Genomic DNA, 20,974 nt, shown 5'->3' with positions numbered 1-20,974 from the left:
TATTATTATTAATGTTTACAAAACATAATCATGAAGCCGTCGTGAGAGTCTCTGCGTCATAACAAAGCACGAACACCAAACATCCATGTCCACCCTACTTGTTAATCTAAATTGGCCGCGGCAGCTGGGAATCAAACTGAACGTGGCTGGGTTCATTTACGCAATTCGCTAACTGCTGCGGCACTGCCCCTGGGGTTTTCTCTCTCTCTCTCTCACTCTGGACTGAACAACATTATCCGTGCTCAATACGCGGTAGTCGCCGATCGCATCGGTAACCGCGTGCAATGTGACTTATCTGTAAATTCGTATCAGAAGGGGATAGCACGTTGGAACGGACCCGAGAAATCGTAACTCCGCACGCTTCAGAGACGGCGGAGCTGTGGAATTTTTTTAGTTTAAAGCTCGCAGAGCAAAAGCCACCTTCTGCTCACGGCTCCCACGCTCGCACAAAACTTTCACCGCCGTGTCGCGTTGCCCGCGCCGTCCTAATGTGCGTTTGGCCACAGGGTTGTATTTTTTTGAGCTGAAGATTTTAATCCCACCTTGTTCCAAATGAATGGTCGGAGTCAATGGGCGCAATTTATTTTATTAGAGGTAAAGCCGTCGGCCCTGACATTCGTTAGCTGTCCTTGACCCTCCAGAAACTACAACGAGAGATTAGCCAAGAGAAGGCATCCTGTACTTTTCCAACAAGAGGCTTTTTAGTGGCAATGCAGTCGTTTTATTGAGGAGCCCTCACAAACAGAATGTAGTGCTCACGTGACAAGAATGTGGGACCTCGAGACTATTACGAAATGGTAACAGCACACGACCAATTCACCCCGGAGTTGTTCGATCTGAACGGACCTCAGAAGATAAGCAGGTTTTGAGCCTGGTTTTTAATTGCATGTGAGACTGCCTGAAAATATCAGGCGTTGTATTTACGCTTGAACTATTTAGATAATTTTGCTGTTGTTAATGTCCAAATGATAAACCACTTTTTTGAGCTGTCATTTGTGGCCATGTCGCTTTTTTTAAAATAAGTTAATATTTCAGTGGGCTTTGTCTGGTAGGATGGGGATGGTTTCGTTCGATTTGTGTGTGTTTGGGGTGATTTGTTCACCTTTATTGTACGTTGTACTATTGTCATGTTTTTGTATTGTTTGTTGTAACGTTTTTACCCGCCTCGACTGGACATCTGTGAAAAGAGCTTCATAGCTCATCGGATTCCTCCAGTATAAATACATATTATGATTCTCATATAAGTAAATATTCTGAACTGCACGGTGACCAGTACAGCAATTAAATTATTCAATCTATCTTGATTTGAAGCTTTCGTGACTGCAGGAATCCATACTCTTTGGTTCTTTCGGTAAAGTCACGTAGGTAGAAAATAAAAGAAATCACGACGTTTCGGGCGCAACACAAGCGTTTTCTAATACCGCCTGGTATTATGTGGATTTATCTCAGGTTTCCTCCCACTCGAAGCCAGGCACTCATCAATGGAATAGGCAAACGTAGCAGGACCCTCCAGAAAACAAATGTCACATGACTAATAGCTATCAAAGCGATGTTAACCCCCACTTTAACCCACCAAACAATACCTATACACCGGCATCATGGAATGATATCGTGTGTGGCAGTACCGTACAGTATTGTACAGTGTGGGTTTATTTTGGCATACCGGTAATAAATAACCGACGTTATTAAATAAACACCCGATCATACCTGACATGAGTTATGATCTTGAAACTCTCTGTTTTTCCACTCGAGCACATGCACATACGGACATGAACAATACTGATCAGCACACCGTACGTAAGTAACATCTCTTTATTTAAATGATGTATGGTAGTTTCGTAACTTATGTATATTAAACAAGACGGGCGGGCTGAACACAACGTTTGCAAACCAGGTCTTGTCACACACACACTCCACCAGTGTGTGTGTCTGTGATCCGTTAAGAACCGGTGCCGTATATATTGTTTTTTTAATTGTGCACTCCCAATACAATAAATATGGGGTGAAACCGAGGCCTTATTTATTTCAGCCGGAGATGTCTGGGGCTGAGCTCTGGAAAATATTTTCCGCACCCCCCACACCCTCCCCTGTCCATGCCACTGATCATCTCACGGTGAAAAATCTGGGAAATCTACGAGGTCGATTTACCATGATTTCCATTGTGTAGATGGAGTGATGTCACCAATTGTGGGTAACCATCAGTATGCGTTTAACACGCCTGACCCTGCTGATGAACCACGCGAGTAAACCGGCTCGTGTGTAATTCGCTTACGGAACCGTGGCCTGGATTCAAACTCGGGTTTCCAGGTGCATTGCGGTGAGCGCTAATCACTGCAAGCATGGCTCGGTTGTCTTATGATTTCACTGCAATCATAATGCCCGGTAAATGTACTTTGAACCCAAGAAGACAGACACCTCTACATATGCATATGACCTTGAAGAGCGACACCAGTTAAAAACAGCTGTCCATTCTTGCGCACGAGTTATTTTCGGGCGATGGGGGTGATGAGGGTGCTCGACGGTGTTGTGTCGTGCGATTGGAGATGTCTCCCAGGCCGTATTGTGTGAGATTATCTGGGCGGCCCTGTTTGATCATGGGATTGCTTCTATAGGCTACACACGAGCCACGTTACACTGTCAACAATTGGCTGTTAAGTCAACAAGAGATGTGTGTGTGGCTGTCAGGTATAAGCGCTTTAATGAATGCAACTGCAGTATCGCAGGTGTTAATCATCATTCAGAAAAAAACCCAACATCGTGAATAGGAGAATCGTGATAACATGATGATCATTATCACCATGAGCAGCCAAGAGCCTCATAATAACGATCATTAAGACCATTAATTATCATCATCATCATCAAGTTCATCACTGTCATCATGATCATCATGAGTGGCAAATATAATCTTTGTTACCATGATGATGGTCATCACCAAAATGAAAAGCAAATGTAAATATCCAGACTCATGATCACCATCATTATCACCATCATCGAGAACAGCAAAGGTCATTATCGCGACAAACAGAGGTCATCGTCATGATGATCATGATCATCATCATTTGTCATCATCATCTTCATTGGGAGCATAAATCGTCATCTCCCTAGCGCACGTTAATTTAAATGGCACTTACATGGAACACTGGAAATAAAGAAACGACTCGAACCAATAAAACTCAATGACGCTAATCTTGTAATCCACCGCAAGCACAGACTCTGTACACAGTGTGTATATGTGTGTGTGTGTGACACGCGTGTGTGTGTGTAAATGAACCGTGCGTGAGGTCTATCGTTAAACCTTCTGAGTGGTGGGATCTCTCCTCTCTCGGTGTGCACTATTTGCATCGGTGGCCTATATTTTGACGACGATACCCAACCCCCGAACCAGATTTACCGCAGTAGGCGGTCCGGTTGGGGTTAAAGCACACCTGATGTCTTTTTAGATTCGTAAATAATGTGCAATCGAGTGCCTCGCACGTACACTTAGTGCGTAGTTGAACGATTCACATTTTGACGCCTACTCCCAGTCAATCTTCGTCGTACAAGCCACGTGTACATCCACTGGCGGCTGCTGCTGCTGCTGTCACAGCCCCAGTAGTCAACGTCAGTGGGGAGGTCGCTTCTTCTCCTGTGCTGCACCCCCCCCCCCCCACGGACCCCCCCCCCCCCCTGCCCGAAAACTTCCTCCCAGCAATCCATGCTGTCGACCCCTGCCTCTGTTCCAAGTCCAGGCTCAAGTCCTTGCTTGGCTCTTCTGCCTATGACTCACTACTCGTTCTCATATATATACACAGTATATATATAATATTTTGTACAGCCTCTTGACATGCGGTTGCGTTCATACGGAACTGATGTCCCACTGCCGCCTTCTTGGTAAGAAGACGTGAATCTCGAGAGTTGTTGTGTTTTGGAAATCCCGGTTAAATACAGATCTACAATAATGCTCCTTAAATCCGAACCGCAATTGTCACCGCCACCGCTGTGCGCTCGCTGATGTCCCACTGCCGCACGACGCCGCATCCGCCCGAGCCGCGTGCTTGCGGCCACGTGGCTCGCGAGGCCACGCGGGCTAGTAAATGTCGCCGAACGGCTTGGAGTAGTTGAACATGATGTAATCCAGGTAGTAAAAGTCGTAGGCGCGTTGCCTCTCCCGCCTCGACAGCGCCGACAGGTATCTGCGTCCCGTCGCCCGGCCGTCCTCGCCCGCGGCCACCGTCGCCGTCCCGCCTCCGTCTCCGGCGGTCGAACCCCTCCCGAGTTCCTCGTCCCGGTCGGCACGCTCGCCCGTGCCCGCGCGTTCCCCCGACGGAGGCGTCTGGGGAAACGCCGCGGCCTCCTCGGCTTCGGCCGGCACCTGCGCCGCCCGCGCCTCGCCTTCCCCGGGGAACGTGACGTCGTCCGGCACGCCGACGGCCCGGAGGAGGTCGTTGGCGTCCCCCTCCAGCTCCTCGAATTTGCCCACGAAGTCGTAGGAGATGGCGCACGGGTGGCAGAGGCGCGTCGCCGCCTCCCAGTGGATGTCCATGCCGAGGGGGCGCCGCGGGTCCAGCAGGTAGCGCAGGAACTCGCGGAAGGTCACGCCCTCGCCCGAGCGCAGGGCCTCGCGGCTCGCGTTGGCGCGGTAGCGGGCGAGGATGGCGCGGCCGAACAGCGGCTGGTAGTAGGGGTTGGGGCGCTCGAGTTTGTCGCGGAAGGCGGAGACGAGGCGCTCCAGCGGCTCGCGCACGAAGAGGACCTGCCGCGGAGAAGCGGCGGCAGCGGCGGAGGAGCCAGAAGCGGCGGAAGCGACATCAGCAGCAGCAGCAGCATGAGACCCAGGAGCAGTGGAAGCGGCAGTAGGAGACGCAAATAGAAGGAGCAGTAGCAGAGCCAGAAGCAGCAGATGCAACATCAGCAGCAGCGGCGGCAAGAGATGCAGCAGCAAATGATGAATTGACAATTAATTCAGGGCATCAACAACGATAACGCTGATCAATAAGTTAATCGCCATTACACCTTCGACAACAATCACATTTACTTCATATGTGGTTATCCAACTCTTATTATCCATTCTATCTGGCCACTCTACATGCTTCGAAGAAGGGGCATTGCCTATAATATATTTACAACGTTAAGGCCACACAGTCTTATTGACTGACGTATTGAGCTTTTTAGTTGTTTAATGTGAATGGTGTTTGTGCACACACCGCTGCCATCGCTGCAGCAGCATCAGCAGCATCACCAAAAGTTCGTATCCGTGGAAGTGAGTCACTCAACAAACAATTCGTTGGCCGGTGTGGGATGCTGCTAAGGTCCAGACCAGGGGTTGGCAAACCCGCGGCTCCGGAGTCGCCGTGCGGCTCTTTAAGGACCGCTCCGTGACGTTGTTTAGTAAGGGCCGCCTTTCTCGTGTTCACCACGCAGTGCGTTTGCGGCTCTTGAAATAGTGAGTTACCGGCCCTCGCATACAATCTGTCAGATTTTTGCGTTCCGTTCCCAATAAAATGCGCCGCGGTGGCTAGGAAATGTTAACTCCCTCGCCTGGTATGCAAGAGGTTGTGGGTTCGATCCCGACCCTGACGCCTGCATATCTGGACCATAATAGAGGTTTTTTTTTTGGTCATATTGGTCGCGATAGCCTACGTCTTAAACTGCATTTTTGGAGTTTGCGTGTCTCTCTCCCCGTGGTCACGTGGATTTTTTTCTCCTGGTCCTCCAGTTTTTCTCCTCAACATTTAGAATCAACATCACGCGTTTACATTATTCGGCTGCCAAAAATTGTCCAGGCGACGAGCCACTTCGTTGAGCTATTATTTGTGAGAGCCAGGTCGCTCCTGAAAAAGAGCCACACAGCTAAGTGGGCCTTACCTGGTCAAATAAACAGAAAACATTGATCATGGGACCTCCTTTGCCAGTACCAAAATATACTAATAGGGGTTTCCCCTTTTTTCTGGGAACAAAACTGACACCTTTTGCAAGGAATCATGCTTACATTAACCACACTACTTGCAGTCAAATGCAAACAAAAAACAATACTCTGATAATGTATGCATTGTCTTTGAAATCAGTTTGAAATCAGTTTCAAAGACAATGCATCAATTATCAGAGTTTTTTTGCATTTGACTGCAAGTATTCTGGTTAATGTAAGCATGATTCCTTGCAAAAGGTGTCAGTTTTGTTGCCAGAAAAAATGGGAAAACCCTATTAGAAAACATTGAATCGTCACTTTTCAGAATCTCAGCACGAGAGACGGACAGCCTCGTCGCGACCGACGTCCGCTTCTCTCGCCCCCCCGCCCCCCACGAGCGCCGCCCCCCACCCACCTTGGTGTAAGTTGCGAGCCGCCGCTCCATCTCGGCGCGCCCGAAGCTGTCGAGCCTCCGCAGGCCGTTGGCGTAGTGCGCCGCGTCGTGTGCCACCTCCCCGGCCCTGCGCGCCGCTCCGCTCAGCACCATGAGCAACCGCTTCCAGTTGGTGCAGCCCACCTTGGGCACCTCGCAGTAGAGCAGGCGGTAGCGGTCCTCCACGTAAAGGCGTGACACCTGGCGCGGAGACACGGGGGCCGCAGTGCCGCTACCCGCGCCACCCCCGCCGCCGCCGACGCCGTAGCGCGCGCACAGCTGCGCGATCTGCGCCCTGCGCGCCACCTGCGCCTGCGCCGCCGCCTCCGGCAGGGCGGAGAGGTCGAGGCGAGGGTCCCGCTGGAAGTCGGGGCCGACTTGGCGCGACGGCGGTGACGGTGGAGGCGGTGACGACGACGATGACCGCGGAGAGCCGTGAGGCCTGAACGCCGCGTGGTTGAGAATGGAGGCCGTGGAGGTGGTTGTTGTGGTGGTGGTCGAAGAGGTTGCGTGGTTGCGTGACATTGCTGCCGCCGCCACCGCCGCCGCCACTGCTTCGTTGTCGAAGAGGCGCGATGGATGAGCTGCCGACGAGAAGACCGAGGAGGAGGAGGATGAGTTGACGGTTCCAAGTTCTCGGTTGAGGAGCTGCCGCTTCTGCGCCGCCGCGTTCACGGCCACTCGGGCCTCGGGGGGAGAGAGGGCGGCCGAGGAGCGAGCGGGGAGGCGATCGCCCTCCTGCGAATCCTGCAGACGTGAGAGAGGCGGCAGAGACTCGTCATCGTCATGGTGGCCCTCGTCGTCCTCATCAATGTCATCATCATCATCATCCAATCATGATAATTATTCACTTTCATTATGGTCAGTGATCACCGTAGTCATCATCATCATCATCATTCGGTCCTATCATCGCCGTCATCGTCATCATTCAATCATTTATGATCAAAGTTGTTCGATCACAATCGTTCATAGTCACCCAAACATCAGCTTTCAGTCATTCAACTTCATCCTCATCATCATCGCCGTCGTCACAGAAGAAGGTGACCGCATCTCGCACTTTCAGATGCGTTCCTGTGGCCATCTGAAACGCTCTTTCTGCTGATATTAGAAAGCCATTGGAGCTAATCGCACTTTTAAATCATCAAAATTTAAACCAATTTCTTTAGAAAGGCTTTTGGTGTTTAATTTGTTGTCTTTCCCCCGCACCTCCGATTGGCACGGTTGGCTACGCACGGTGCGAAATAAGTTCAACATACAGGCATACATACATCGCATCGTGATGCAATAGAAACCTTCACAGCGCCTTGTTGCGCGTAAATCTGTGCCGCCCACCAATATGAGACGACACGAGGCTTTTGACGAAATCACGGATGTGAAAATAGACTGCGCGCGTGAATAACCAATAACCCTCTCACAATTCTAAATTGGGAAGGGAATGCGCAAAGTCATGAGAGCCAGCACACGCTGTGCCCAATGAATCTTGACGGCGAGACTCGATGTAATCATTCAACTGCAGAACAATACGCACGCAATTCAACATTGCATATACATGTGCGTGAAAACATACATTCAATCGCTGCTGAATGTGGGCTTACCCACGCCATGTCAGTCGTGGGGATTGTTTGACCACACTTCGCTATACGCTGGTCAGTGCAGGTTGGTGATGTAGGCATGGCAGCGTTCACCCACCACTGATGTCACCACAGCCAGGAATATAACTCAGGGGGCCGGTTCATAGTGTCATGTTGGTAAGGTGAACCACCGTTACAAGGTCCTCCTAAATTGTCCTTGTATTGTGAATCCTCTGTGCAGTTGCATTCACTACAAATCCCATCCATTACTCATTCCCAAATAATGACTATTCCCATACATTACACATTCCCATTAATGGCACATTCCCATTAATTACTCATTCCCTACAAAACCGCCACTGCTTTTGGGGTGAGACTAACTATGGAGCGGCAGCCAAAGGAGGGCACAGAGAGAAATAAAACACCCCGTTACAATTTCAATACGTGGCCAATAACGGTGAATTATTTGATTACCGCTTGACATGTGTGGAGTTTCGATTTAAAGCTTTCGTGATTGCAGGGATTCATCTTCTTTGTTCTTTCGGTAAAGTCACGTAGAAGGGAAATAATAAAATAATTTAAATAAAGTATAATAAAATAATTCTCACGACGTTTCGGCCACAACGCAAGCAGCCGTCCTCAGGTGAAGACGCTGTCTTTCCGGTAGACCTGTTCTTCACCTGAGGATGGCTGCTTGCGTTGTGGCCGAAACGTCGTGAGAATTATTTTATTATGTTTCATTTTTATTATTTTATTATTTCGCTTCTACGTGACTTTAGCGAAAGAACCAAGAAGATGTGTGGAGTTGTAAAAGAATGAACTCGAATTCGCCGTGTGAAATGAATGATCACAGCCAACGTTGTGCCACATTAAGCGGCACCGATTTCTGCTCCGGCCCACGGGCTAATTGTTCACCCGCTGCTTGGCGAAAATTCCTACCCACGCTGCATCAAGCACGGGGCACTTACACCATTGGAACATCATTTGCCAGTAAAAATATGATAATTGTTTTTTTACCCTTCTATCTGGCAACAAAACTGACACCTTTTTTACAAGGAGTCATGTTTACATAGACCACAATACCTGCAGTCATAATGCAAACAAAAAACATAACTCTACTAATGTGCACTGTCCTTGAAGTTGATTGTTCCAATCAATAATGTTCACTGTCCTTGAAGTTGATAAAAAAAAACAATTATCACGGGGCACTTGTTCGACCATACTTCACCACGCTGGTCGGGTTGAGTTGATGAAGCGGTGGGGGCAGAGTGGGAAGTTGCGGGGGGGGGGGGGGGGGGGAATGTGATGGAATCGGTTGCAGCCGTGGCAGGGAATCGAACTCAGGTTTGCTGGCTTCATCTGTGACCGCAGGGCCGCTTATCGCTGCAAGCACCGCTTCTCGCGCTTACCGCCACCTCAATTTACCCATCAACATTTCGAGCAGCCGCTGTTGTTTATCGACATTCCTCGCCTCGAGAGAGCAATCTAGCCGGCTGCTATTTATTTATCCCCCCCCCCCCATGCCGCTCTCTCTCGCCTCTCTCTCTCTCCTCCACCTCGCCACGTGCAGCCACGGCCGCACGGCCGCTGCTGCTCTGCTGTAGTACACACAGCTGCTGCTGCTTCGTGTATGACTCCTGAAACTGCAGTTGGGTCGGCTGCAGCTGCTACAGCAGCTACAACAACAACAACAGCAGCTGCAACAACAACAACAACAGCAGCTGCAGCAACAGCAGCTGCAGCAACAGCAGCTGCAGCAACAGCAGCAGCAGCTGCAGCAGCAACAGCAGCAGCTGCAGCAGCAACAGCAGCAGCTGCAGCAGCAACAGCAGCAGCTGCAGCAGCAACAGCAGCAGCTGCAGCAGCAACAGCAGCAGCAGCAACAACAGCAGCAGCAGCTGCAGCAACAACAGCAGCTGCAGCAACTGCAGCAACAACAGCAGCTGCTGCAGCAGCAACAACAGCAGCAGCTACAACAACAACAACAGCAGCTGCAACAACAGCAGCAGCAGCTGCAGCAACAACAGCAGCTGCAGCAACAACAGCAGCAGCTGCAGCAGCAACAGCAGCAGCTGCAGCAGCAACAGCAGCAGCAGCAGCTGCAGCAACAACAGCAGCAGCTGCAGCAGCAACAGCAGCAGCAGCTGCAGCAACAGCAGCAGCAGCTGCAGCAACAGCAGCAGCAGCTGCAGCAACAGCAGCAGCTGCAGCAACAACAGCAGCTGCAGCAACAACAGCAGCAGCAGCAACAGCAGCAGCTGCAGCAGCAGCAACAGCAGCAGCAGCAGCAGCAGCTGCAGCAACAACAGCAGCAGCTGCAGCAACAACAGCAGCAGCTGCAGCAACAGCAGCAGCTGCAGCAACAACAGCAGCTGCAGCAACAACAGCAGCAGCTGCAGCAGCAACAGCAGCAGCTGCAGCAACAGCAGCAGCTGCAGCAGCAACAGCAGCAGCTGCAGCAGCAACAGCAGCAGCTGCAGCAGCAACAGCAGCAGCTGCAGCAACAACAGCAGCAGCTGCAGCAACAGCAGCAGCAGCAACAACAGCAGCAGCTGCAGCAACAACAGCAGCAGCTGCAGCAACAACAGCAGCTGCAGCAACAACAGCAGCAGCTGCAGCAACAACAGCAGCTGCAGCAACAACAGCAGCAGCTGCAGCAGCAACAGCAGCAGCTGCAACAACAACAGCAGCAGCAGCTGCAGCAACAACAGCAGCTGCAACAACAACAGCAGCGGCAACAACAACAGCAGCAAGATGGCGGCGGCGTGTGCGGCCACGTGTGCGTTGTGCTGCATGGGTGTGGGCTGTGCGTGAGAGTGGGTGAGGGTGAGCTGCGTGTGAGTGAGCTGTGTGTGTGTTTAAATTTAGTGTTTTAAAGATGTCAATTCACCTGCTGTGTATCTTACTACTGTCCCTCCCGGCCATATCTAGTGCCACACTCAACTCTACAAATGGCTACCCGCGTTACTTCGCGTCAATACTTATTGCTAAATTTGCAACTACACCTGCTAATGAAACAACTTATAGACACTTCTACACTCCATCATTATATCCTTTTAAACCCTATCTTTGTCCCATTACTTCACCAGCACTCCTTCCAAACTTCATTCTGCTCTTAAAAATAACACCATCTGCGAGCTGCTGCTATTCGTCCAAGGTTCGTCGCTCTTCATCCTTTCACAGAAAATACCTGTGCAAACTATTAATTCTACTTTTCTTATTTCTGGGTGGTATTGAGCTTCATCCTGGACCAAATGTAAAGAACTCATATAATTCTGTAGATTTTTCTGGCAGAAAAGGTGTTGGTGTTCTACATGTCAACATCAGAGGGCTTTTGATTAAATTAAGTCAACTAAAACTAGAAGTAGCAAATCTTGACCCGGACATATTTTGCCTAACAGAAACATTTCTCACTCCTGCCGTCAATGACTTGCAGATTACGATTGACAACTACAATCTTTTTCGGCTTGACCGAGGATCTAAAGGAGGTGGAATTGCCATCTATGTTCGTAATACTATTGCATGTTCACCAGCTCACTCCTTGTTTAAAAAATGTTGCTTTGAAGGTCTGGCTCTCAGAATAACTCTCCCTAATAATCAACACATATTGGTAGTGTGCTGCTATAGACCGCCTAGTGGGAAGGATGTTGAAGCTGCATCTGCACTGAGAGAGCTTCTTGGGGGCCTCCCTAAAGGTGAAATAGTTTTAGTGGGTGATCTAAATTGGAATTGGCTAAACCCGCCGGCCGTGGCCACAAATTTTGCAGATGAATTTAACCTGTTTCAATTAATAAATGTCCCCACAAGACCCAACCTAAAAAATCCGGGACAGTCATCTCTGCTTGACGTCCTATTGACAAATGCCCCTCACAATTTCGCACTGACTGGTGTTCTAGGTAATAACCTTAGTGATCACTCCTTCATTTTTGGGGTGAGATCATCAGCCAGACCCAAAGCCCCCCCTAAATTGGTTGAGAAGCACTCCATGAGACACTTCAGCACTCAGGCATTTACTAATGATGTGCTTCACTCGGATATTGACAAGGTCTGTGATATTCCAAACCTGACTACGGCTTGGGAGACCTTCAGGTACACGTTTCTCCAAATTCTTAACAAACATGCTCCGTTGGTTAAATTTAAAACTAAAGGCAACCGTCCACCATGGTTTGATCCTGTGATTACAAAGCTCATGAAAACTAGGGACAAGGCTTGGACATGTGCTCAGAAAAGTAATTTGGTCAATGACTGGCTAGAATACAGGATTTTAAGGAATAGATGCGTCAAAAAAATACGGCATGCAAAAAATAACTACTTCTCTTCCACTCTCCTTGAATCTCATGGAAATGCCAGGATTTTCTGGAAAACAATCAAATGTATCGAAAAGGCATCCAAAACAGATCATCTGCCCGTTCAGCTTAACCGAAACGGGGAATATTTTTCAGATCCCCAAAAAATAGTTGACAATTTTAACCTTCATTTTTCTGAAGCTGGTACCCTATTTGATAATGTATTGGGAGTCACCCCTGCTCATGCAAATTCCTACACTCCTGTCCAAACATTAAGCGAATTTAGTTTTCAGCCAATCCACGAAAGTAATGTTCTGAAACAACTGTCCTACCTCAAAGGGTCCTCCTCTACCGGAGCAGATAGTATTCCCGTCTTTGCTCTACTAACTGTTGGTCACCTAATATACAAACCTATAGCCCATATTTTCAACCTGTCCATCAAAGAAGCATCAGTTCCTCTAGAATGGAAACATTCCTATGTTCGTCCACTTCACAAAGGGGGCCCTAAAGATGATCCAAATAACTATCGACCTATCTCAATTTTGTCCCCGTTGATGAAAATTTTTGAAAAATTATTGACCTACCAAATTAACAGTTTCCTGTCCGCCAACAATCTATTACATCTAAAACAATCTGGGTTCCGAAAAAAATACAGCACCACATCTGCTGCATTAGACTCTCTGAATCACATTTACAGTAGCCTTGATAATAAGCAGTACTGCGCCTGTCTTTTTCTTGACTTGTCCAAAGCTTTTGATACAGTAGACCACAACATCCTGCTTAGTAAAATAAGTTGCCTCGGTTTTTCCGAAAACACAGTAAAATGGTTAAAAAATTACCTCTTTTCTCGCACCCAAACTGTATTCACAGATGGTTGGAGGTCAAACAGTGTTAAGATAACAAAAGGGGTTCCACAGGGTTCCATTCTCGGCCCCCTCTTGTTTTCTCTTTATGTAAATGACTTGGGCACTGAACTGGATTATTCCAGGGTAAATCTTTTTGCAGATGACACGGTACTAATTACTGCTGGCCGCTCTCCGGATGACGTGATTGCTAAGCTCCAGAGTGATTTCAACAAACTACAACATCAGCTAGTTGCTCTTAAACTAGTCCTAAATCCTGCCAAAACCAAGGTGCTATGCTTCTCACCAGGACTAAAGCGGGAAGTTATTTTTCCCCAATTACATACCTTAAATAATGATCAAATAGAGCAAGTCAAGATCTATAAGTATCTTGGGGTCATCCTGGATTCAAAACTGAATTTTGAAGATCACATTGATTATATTGGGAAAAAGACAAAAATTAAAATTGGTTTTCTATATCGACACAAGCACTGCTTCCCTCCTATGTTCCGTTTGGAATTGATTAAAGCTACCGTACTGCCTCTACTTGATTACTGTGACATTGTGTATAAATCAGCCCCAAGTACTGTACTGAAGAAGCTTGACTCAATGTATCACTCGGCCTTAAGATTTGCATTGAACTGCCCATATAGGACTCACCACTGTGATCTCTACATTGGGTCAAACTTAACATCTCTGAATGTTCGACGGCTTGTGCACCAGATCTTATTTATTCATGATGTACTTGCAAAAAAATCTGCAGATTACCTGCTGGATCTCGTCTCTGTTTCAAAGAACAAATTTGACCTAAGGTCTACACTCATTTACCAGCTTAATATTCCCTATTGCCGTACATATACTGGAGGAAGGGCCTTTGCTATTGATGCCCCCAGGGTCTGGAATGCTGTTGCAAATAAATTGAAACTTGAGTCACTACCTATGAGATCTTCACTCAAAACTGCTTTAGAGGAGTTGTACACCCCTAGCTGCCAGTGCTATTCAGTGACCTAAAATAAAATGTTTCGCTCCGGATGATCGCTACAAAGTATGACCTGTGTTTTGATTTAGTGTGCTGATCTTAAAGGTGCATTGAAAAATTACAATACTCCGATTGATGCTCCTGCTGTTGTGGAGTGACTCATGCAGCCAGCTATGGCTGCAGGGTTTTGGTAGTACATGTTGTTTATGCCATTTATTGTGAAAATTCCGTCAGTTCCTATGATTGCTTTTTCATTGCCTTCATGGCTTTATTTTGGTGATTTCGAAAAGTGTATTGGTTTAGCCATGTTTGTGTTGTTGTAGTACAGAGTTAGACTGATGGCCTTAATCTAAGTTGTCTTGTGGTTGTTGTTGTTGTTTGACTTGCATCCCACTGGGATTTTTGCACACAGCGTTGGTGTACGGTGTTTTTTCTGCAATATTTTTTGCTGTCTTTTCTTGGATTTTCTGTTTGCACTTAGTCACATATTCACTTTAAGATGTTTTTTTGTTCATGTTTTTGTTTTTTGTTTGTTGCGGTTGCACCCGATTCAAGAGCTGAATGGCTCACAGGGCTATACCTAATAAATGAACTTGAACTTGAACTCTCTTCCCTCCCTTTAAAGTAAACACGCGACGAGACTCATCGCGTCAATTGCTCAATCGGCCGTGAATTCACGCTGGTACACTTTAACGGGGGGGGGGGGGGGGTTCGTCGAGAATGTGCGGCGGTGTCACGGGGTGTCGCGTCGTCACGGGGCTCCCGTCGACGTCTGCAGCGAGGGCAGCAGCAGCAGCAGCCGCAGACGTTCGCAGTTTAAAGGGCAACATCTTAAGTGCGCACGCTGCCCCCATGTGTGTTTGTGTGTTTTTCTTTCTTTCGCGAAGGGAATTCGCGGGTCCAGAGCAAAAAATAACTCTGCCAAGCCCCCCCCCCCACTACCCCCCCCTAAAACGACCCCACCATTATTTTTAACGAGGCTAACGTTAATTTCGAAAGAATGGTAATCGTTTACGGACACTTTGTCAATCCACTGCTGGATGAGTGCCCCTCCTCCACGCTGCATCAGTGGCGGGGATGGATTTGTTTGATTGCTTCACGACACCGGTCAATGGGGGGCTGGGGGGGTGAAGGAGAGAGAGCGAGAGTAGATGCTGGCGCATAGAAGCATTGCCCATTGTTGACCGCACTGTAGCCCCAGCGACAGCCTATAACACCTGTTATGCACGGTGCTCACCCATCCAGGCACCGTTCAGCGGATGAGCCAGCCAGAGGGCCAGGTCGGATATCACACGCCGCCGATATTGGCCGCGAATTGAACTCGGGTGCACGGTGCAGTGCGTTAACCACTGCGCCACCGCCCCCCCCCCCACCTCGCCATTTCTAAAATTGAATTGTCAAAAAAAAAATCCACAGTTGCATTCATGGCGCCTTCTCTAAAAAAACACCAGCGGCTGTTGGGGTGAGACTGACTAACTGCGGAATGGCAGCCACAAGTAGAGAACAAGATGACGGCTTTTGACCTGCGGCAACGGGTTCCGTTGATGTCTGCAAGGCTGCAACAGACAAGACGTGAAGGTCAACTCCACGAGCAATGCAACAGATTATTTTTTTTGGCCAGGACAGCAAATGTGTGCGTCTAGGAGGGTGTCGCGTCAGGGCAGAGGGACCGGGGGGGGGGGTGGGGGGTGGGGGGGGGAGGTCCGAGAAGACGGCCCGAAACTTTCGCACGTCCGATGAGCACGGTGGGCTATGCACGGTTCGAATGAAGTTCAGCGTGTCGTAACGCAGTGCGAACCGCGCTGCGTTTGCTTCAGTGCGGCTGACAACACTTTTTTGGTGCTAATAATAGAGTCGTGCTAGTTATTTACACAAGAGAGTTGTCGGTTGAACGCGCTTATGTGTACCCATAAAAGCTGTGCTTTTTAATGCGTGCATTCAATCTCAAGTAGACAAACATTGAACGGGGTAATTCAACATTTAAATTACGAGAGGCTCTTTGCTTAATAACGCCTTGCATTTATTTGCACGTGCAAAATTCTCACAGAGTCGTAAGATTCGTATCCCTCTGGTGGTGTGTCCCCTGGGTCGGGATGTCTCCACCGATCCAACGCACGCGCACGAGCGAGTTTACACGCAAATCTCCACCACAGATGGATTCAAGAATCCATTTCTTCGCACCGCCATCTGCCCACCTCGCGGGCTACAATAATTATGGAGGAGATTCTTCTCGAGACGCTGCGGCAAAGTCGTCCGGGTTTTTTTTATTATGAATTTCGCTGGGCTCTCTCCCACCACGTGACTTTTCTTTCGTGTTGTGCGCGCTGCATTTAGCGCCACAGCGCGTGGATTTATAGCGTCTGTTTGTTTGCTGGTGACTTTGTGTATTTCATATCGGAATCGCATCCAGTGCTGTTGCTGCTGGCGGCAATAAAAGTTGTTTAAAAGTCGTCTCCGCCAAAGATTGCGCAATAATTTCCCATTGTGCAAGAGAGGCGATCACACTATTGCCGATCGTTGCAGTACGAGGCGCGGGTGGCGATGATTCAGAAACCGAGGAACGGGTGACTTCACTTCGCCCAACAGGAGCGCGGATGATGATAATAATAATCTCGGCCAACATCAGTGACCGTCAGCCAGACGGGTGGCGCAGACAGCCATCGTTTTGTTATTCTTAGGTTTTTTCGGTAAAGTCACGTAGGTAAAAACATCAAAATTAATGAAAATAAAATAAAATAAAACAAAAAATCACGACGTTTCGGAGGCAACACAAGTCTCCGTCATAAGGTGGGACCGTCACAGCCGAATCAGCTGTATCAAGTGAGGCAATGATTCAAGATGTAATCCCTTATATGAATCCTTGCAGTCACGAAAGCTTCAAATCTAGAACCATCGTTTTGTTGTTCTCGTCTTTTTGGGGGCCTGCAGTCGCGCCCTGGATTCTGACCCCGTGGCTTACGATGCAGTCGTCGTCCACTCGAACGTCCGGGACGCATTGATTAATCGGTGGATTTTTTTTTTATCTCACATTAACACAGCTTATTCAATGCTACATTATTCTGTTGATATGGTGAAATTTTCTCTTACATTAACACAGCTTATTCAATGCTAAATTCTTCTGTTGATATGGTGATTTTTTCTCCCACATTAACACAGATTATTCAATTTCAAAATTCTTCTGTTGATATGGTGAATTTTTCTCTCACATAAACACAGCTTATTCAATGCAAAATTCTTCTGTTGATATGGTGAATTTTTCTCTTACATTAACACAGCTTATTCAATGCTAAACTCTTCTGTTGATATGGTGAATTTTTCTCTCACATAAACACAGCTTATTCAAATGCTAAATTCTTCTGTTGATATGGTGAATTTTTATCTCACATTAACACAGCTTATTCAATGCTAAATTCTTCTGTTGATATGGTGAAATTTTCTCTCACATTAACACAGATTATTCAATGCTAAACTCTTCTGTTGATATGGTGATTTTTTATCTCACATTAACACAGCTTATTCAATGCTAAATTCTTCTGTTGATATGTAAACTCCTTTGTCAAGGCGCTCTTCTCCTCCCACCCCAGCTTAAATACGCTGCCAAGCTTAGCAGTGTTCATTGGAGCGCTGTCTTTCCGACAACTCTGTTTCTTCACCTGAGGACGGCTGCTTGTGTTGTGACCGAAACGTCGTGAGAATTTTATTTTATTACGTTTTATTTTTTCTTATTTTAGTATTTCCCTTCTACGTGACTTTACCGAAAAAACCAAGAAGATAATCGGTGAATGTTCATTGTGTTTCCATTCATGTACGTTGTGTGGATTGGGTTCATGTCACCCCCGCAGACGCTTGAGGCGCTGTCATTAACTCAAATCATCAAGCAAAAGAGTTGATGACTGTACTTAAATAGAAGTCGCGACCATGAATTGCAACAATTGATCGAATTAACACGTTAGGCGCAAATATAAACGTGTCGTTAAACCCGCCACCACCCGACACAGCCAACTAGTAAGGTTTGTCACGCAAACGAATCGGCATGTTCTATTTGCATGACAACACTTACTAATCGGCTGTATTATGAATTGATCGAATTATTAGGAGTGGGGTTGAATTTTTATCACTCGTAATATACTGGTCCCTACCATAGGAGCTGACGTCATTGTTTCCCGAGACACATCTACTCTCCCAATGTCTGTGGGGCCGTCCATAAATGACGTCACGCGATTTTGGACGATTTTTGACCCCCGCCCCCACCCCCCTCGTCACACGGCGTCACAAAAACTCAGACCCCCCCTCAAATATAACGTCACAACGCTCTGCCCCGCCCCCCCAAAAAACACACATTTTGAAAATAAAACATGCTTCAAATCGCTTTAAACTATTGTCATTGTCGTGCGTATTTAATGTGGCGCTGCACTCTGATGTCGTAGGAGAAAACATTTATTAAAAAGTCTATTTAATTAAGTAGAACGTGTTGTCTATATTTATTTAAAGTTGCGCATTTTGATGTTACGTCACATTTCTCACCCCCCCCTCTCGTCACACATCCTCACAAATGTCTGACCCCCTCTCCCCCCCCTAGGTGCGTGACGTCATTTATGGACGGCCCCTGTGCCGAGGCGTGCCTTCACTAACACGCACTGACCAGCGTGGTGAAGTATGGTCAAATGGTGCCCGCGCCCCTGGCCCCGCAGCGGATGAACAAGGGGGGCTGTGGCTGTAACGTCCACGTAGGGATGCAAATATAAATGTACTCGAATTATAGACTGGAAATCCAGTGACCGAGAAAAGCTGTCCGATTCGTCTGCTATGCAAATGTCGCCCGACGCCTCTGACTTTTCACAAAGTTTCAGGGTCGCGGTGACATCACGCGAAGACGGGCTCCGTCCGGGACGCGTCATCCTTAGGGCCGCTACGCCTCTGCCTGTCGCCACGGTGGTGACGATGATGTTAACTCCGTCGCCTGGCATGCAGGAGGTCGTGGGTTCGATCCTGACCCTGGCGCCTGCTGTGTATGTGGAGTTTGCATGTCTCTCTCTCTCTCGCTATGGTGAGATGTTAACTCCCTCGCCCGGTATGCAGGAGGTCGTGGGTTCGATCCTGACCCTGGCGCCTGCTGTGTATGTGGAGTTTGCATGTCTCTCTCTCTCTCGCTATGGTGAGATGTTAACTCCCTCGCCCGGTATGCAGGAGGTCGTGGGTTCGATCCTGACGCTGGCGCCTGCTGTGTATTTGGAGTTTGCGTGTCTATCTCGTTATGGTGAGATGTTAACTCCCTCGCCTGGCATGCAGGAGGTCGTGGGTTCGATCCTGACCCTGACGCCTGTTGTGTATTTGGAGTTTGCGTGTCTCTCTCTCGTTATGGTGAGATGTTAACTCCCTCGCCCGGTATGCAGGAGGTCGAGGGTTCGATCCTGACCATGGCGCCTGCTGTGTATTTGGAGTTTGCGTGTCTCTCTCTCGTTATGGTGAGATGTTAATTCCCTCGCCTGGCATGCAGGAGGTCGTGGGTTCGATCCTGACCCTGGCGCCTGCTGTGTATTTGGAGTTTGCGTGTCTATCTCGTTATGGTGAAATGTTAACTCCCTCGCCTGGCATGCAGGAGGTCGTGGGTTCGATCCTGACCCTGACGCCTGTTGTGTATTTGGAGTTTGCGTGTCTCTCTCTCGTTATGGTGAGATGTTAACTCCCTCGCCCGGTATGCAGGAGGTCGAGGGTTCGATCCTGACCCTGGCGCCTGCTGTGTATTTGGAGTTTGCGTGTCTCTCTCTCGTTATGGTGAGATGTTAACTCCCTCGCCTGGCATGCAGGAGGTCGTGGGTTCGATCCTGACCCTGGCGCCTGCTGTGTATTTGGAGTTTGCGTGTCTCTCTCTCTCTCGCTATGGTGAGATGTTAACTCCCTCGCCCGGTATGCAGGAGGTCGTGGGTTCGATCCTGACGCTGGCGCTTGCTGTATATTTGGAGTTTGCGTGTCTCTCTCTCGCTGTGGTGAGATGTTAACTCCCTCGCCCGGTATGCAGGAGGTCGTGGGTTCGATCCTGACCCTGGCGCCTGCTGTGTATTTGGAGTTTGCGTGTCTATCTCGTTATGGTGAGATGTTAACTCCCTCGCCTGGCATGCAGGAGGTCGTGGGTTCGATCCTGACCCTGACGCCTGTTGTGTATTTGGAGTTTGCGTGTCTCTCTCTCGTTATGGTGAGATGTTAACTCCCTCGCCCGGTATGCAGGAGGTCGAGGGTTCGATCCTGACCCTGGCGCCTGCTGTGTATTTGGAGTTTGCGTGTCTCTCTCTCGTTATGGTGAGATGTTAATTCCCTCGCCTGGCATGCAGGAGGTCGTGGGTTCGATCCTGACCCTGGCGCCTGCTGTGTATTTGGAGTTTGCGTGTCTCTCTCTCGTTATGGTGAGATGTTAACTCCCTCGCCTGGCATGCAGGAGGTCGTGGGTTCGATCCTGACCCTGACGCCTGTTGTGTATTTGGAGTTTGCGTGTCTCTCTCTCGTTATGGTGAGATGTTAACTCCCTCGCCCGGTATGCAGGAGGTCGAGGGTTCGATCCTGACCATGGCGCCTGCTGTGTATTTGGAGTTTGCGTGTCTCTCTCTCGTTATGGTGAGATGTTAATTCCCTCGCCTGGCATGCAGGAGGTCGTGGGTTCGATCCTGACCCTGGCGCCTGCTGTGTATTTGGAGTTTGCGTGTCTATCTCGTTATGGTGAAATGTTAACTCCCTCGCCTGGCATGCAGGAGGTCGTGGGTTCGATCCTGACCCTGACGCCTGTTGTGTATTTGGAGTTTGCGTGTCTCTCTCTCGTTATGGTGAGATGTTAACTCCCTCGCCCGGTATGCAGGAGGTCGAGGGTTCGATCCTGACCCTGGCGCCTGCTGTGTATTTGGAGTTTGCGTGTCTCTCTCTCGTTATGGTGAGATGTTAATTCCCTCGCCTGGCATGCAGGAGGTCGTGGGTTCGATCCTGACCCTGG

At 48.6% G+C, this 20,974-nt stretch overlaps 1 protein-coding gene across 1 annotated transcript in view; it reads right to left on the bottom strand.

The window, feature by feature from the left end:
• Positions 1–3,819: 3,819 nt before the first annotated feature.
• LOC133340325 (carbohydrate sulfotransferase 8-like) overlaps positions 3,820–20,974 on the bottom strand; it is a 123,473-nt gene continuing 106,318 nt past the window's right edge. The window contains exons 4-5 of the mRNA XM_061548465.1: positions 6,300–7,064; positions 3,820–4,732 (exon numbers count right to left, since the gene is read on the bottom strand). Coding sequence (XP_061404449.1) covers positions 4,067–4,732; positions 6,300–7,064 — 1,431 coding nt within the window. The 3' untranslated portion in view covers positions 3,820–4,066. The remainder of the gene's footprint in view (positions 4,733–6,299; positions 7,065–20,974) is intronic.

Source organism: Lethenteron reissneri, chromosome 9 (assembly GCF_015708825.2).
Source record: "Lethenteron reissneri isolate LAM-NWPU_2019-01 chromosome 9, ASM1570882v1, whole genome shotgun sequence".
Classification (NCBI taxonomy): Eukaryota; Metazoa; Chordata; class Hyperoartia; order Petromyzontiformes; family Petromyzontidae; genus Lethenteron; species Lethenteron reissneri.
Note: the sequence above shows the minus strand (reverse complement) of the source record. Positions and strands in the feature narration are given on the sequence as shown.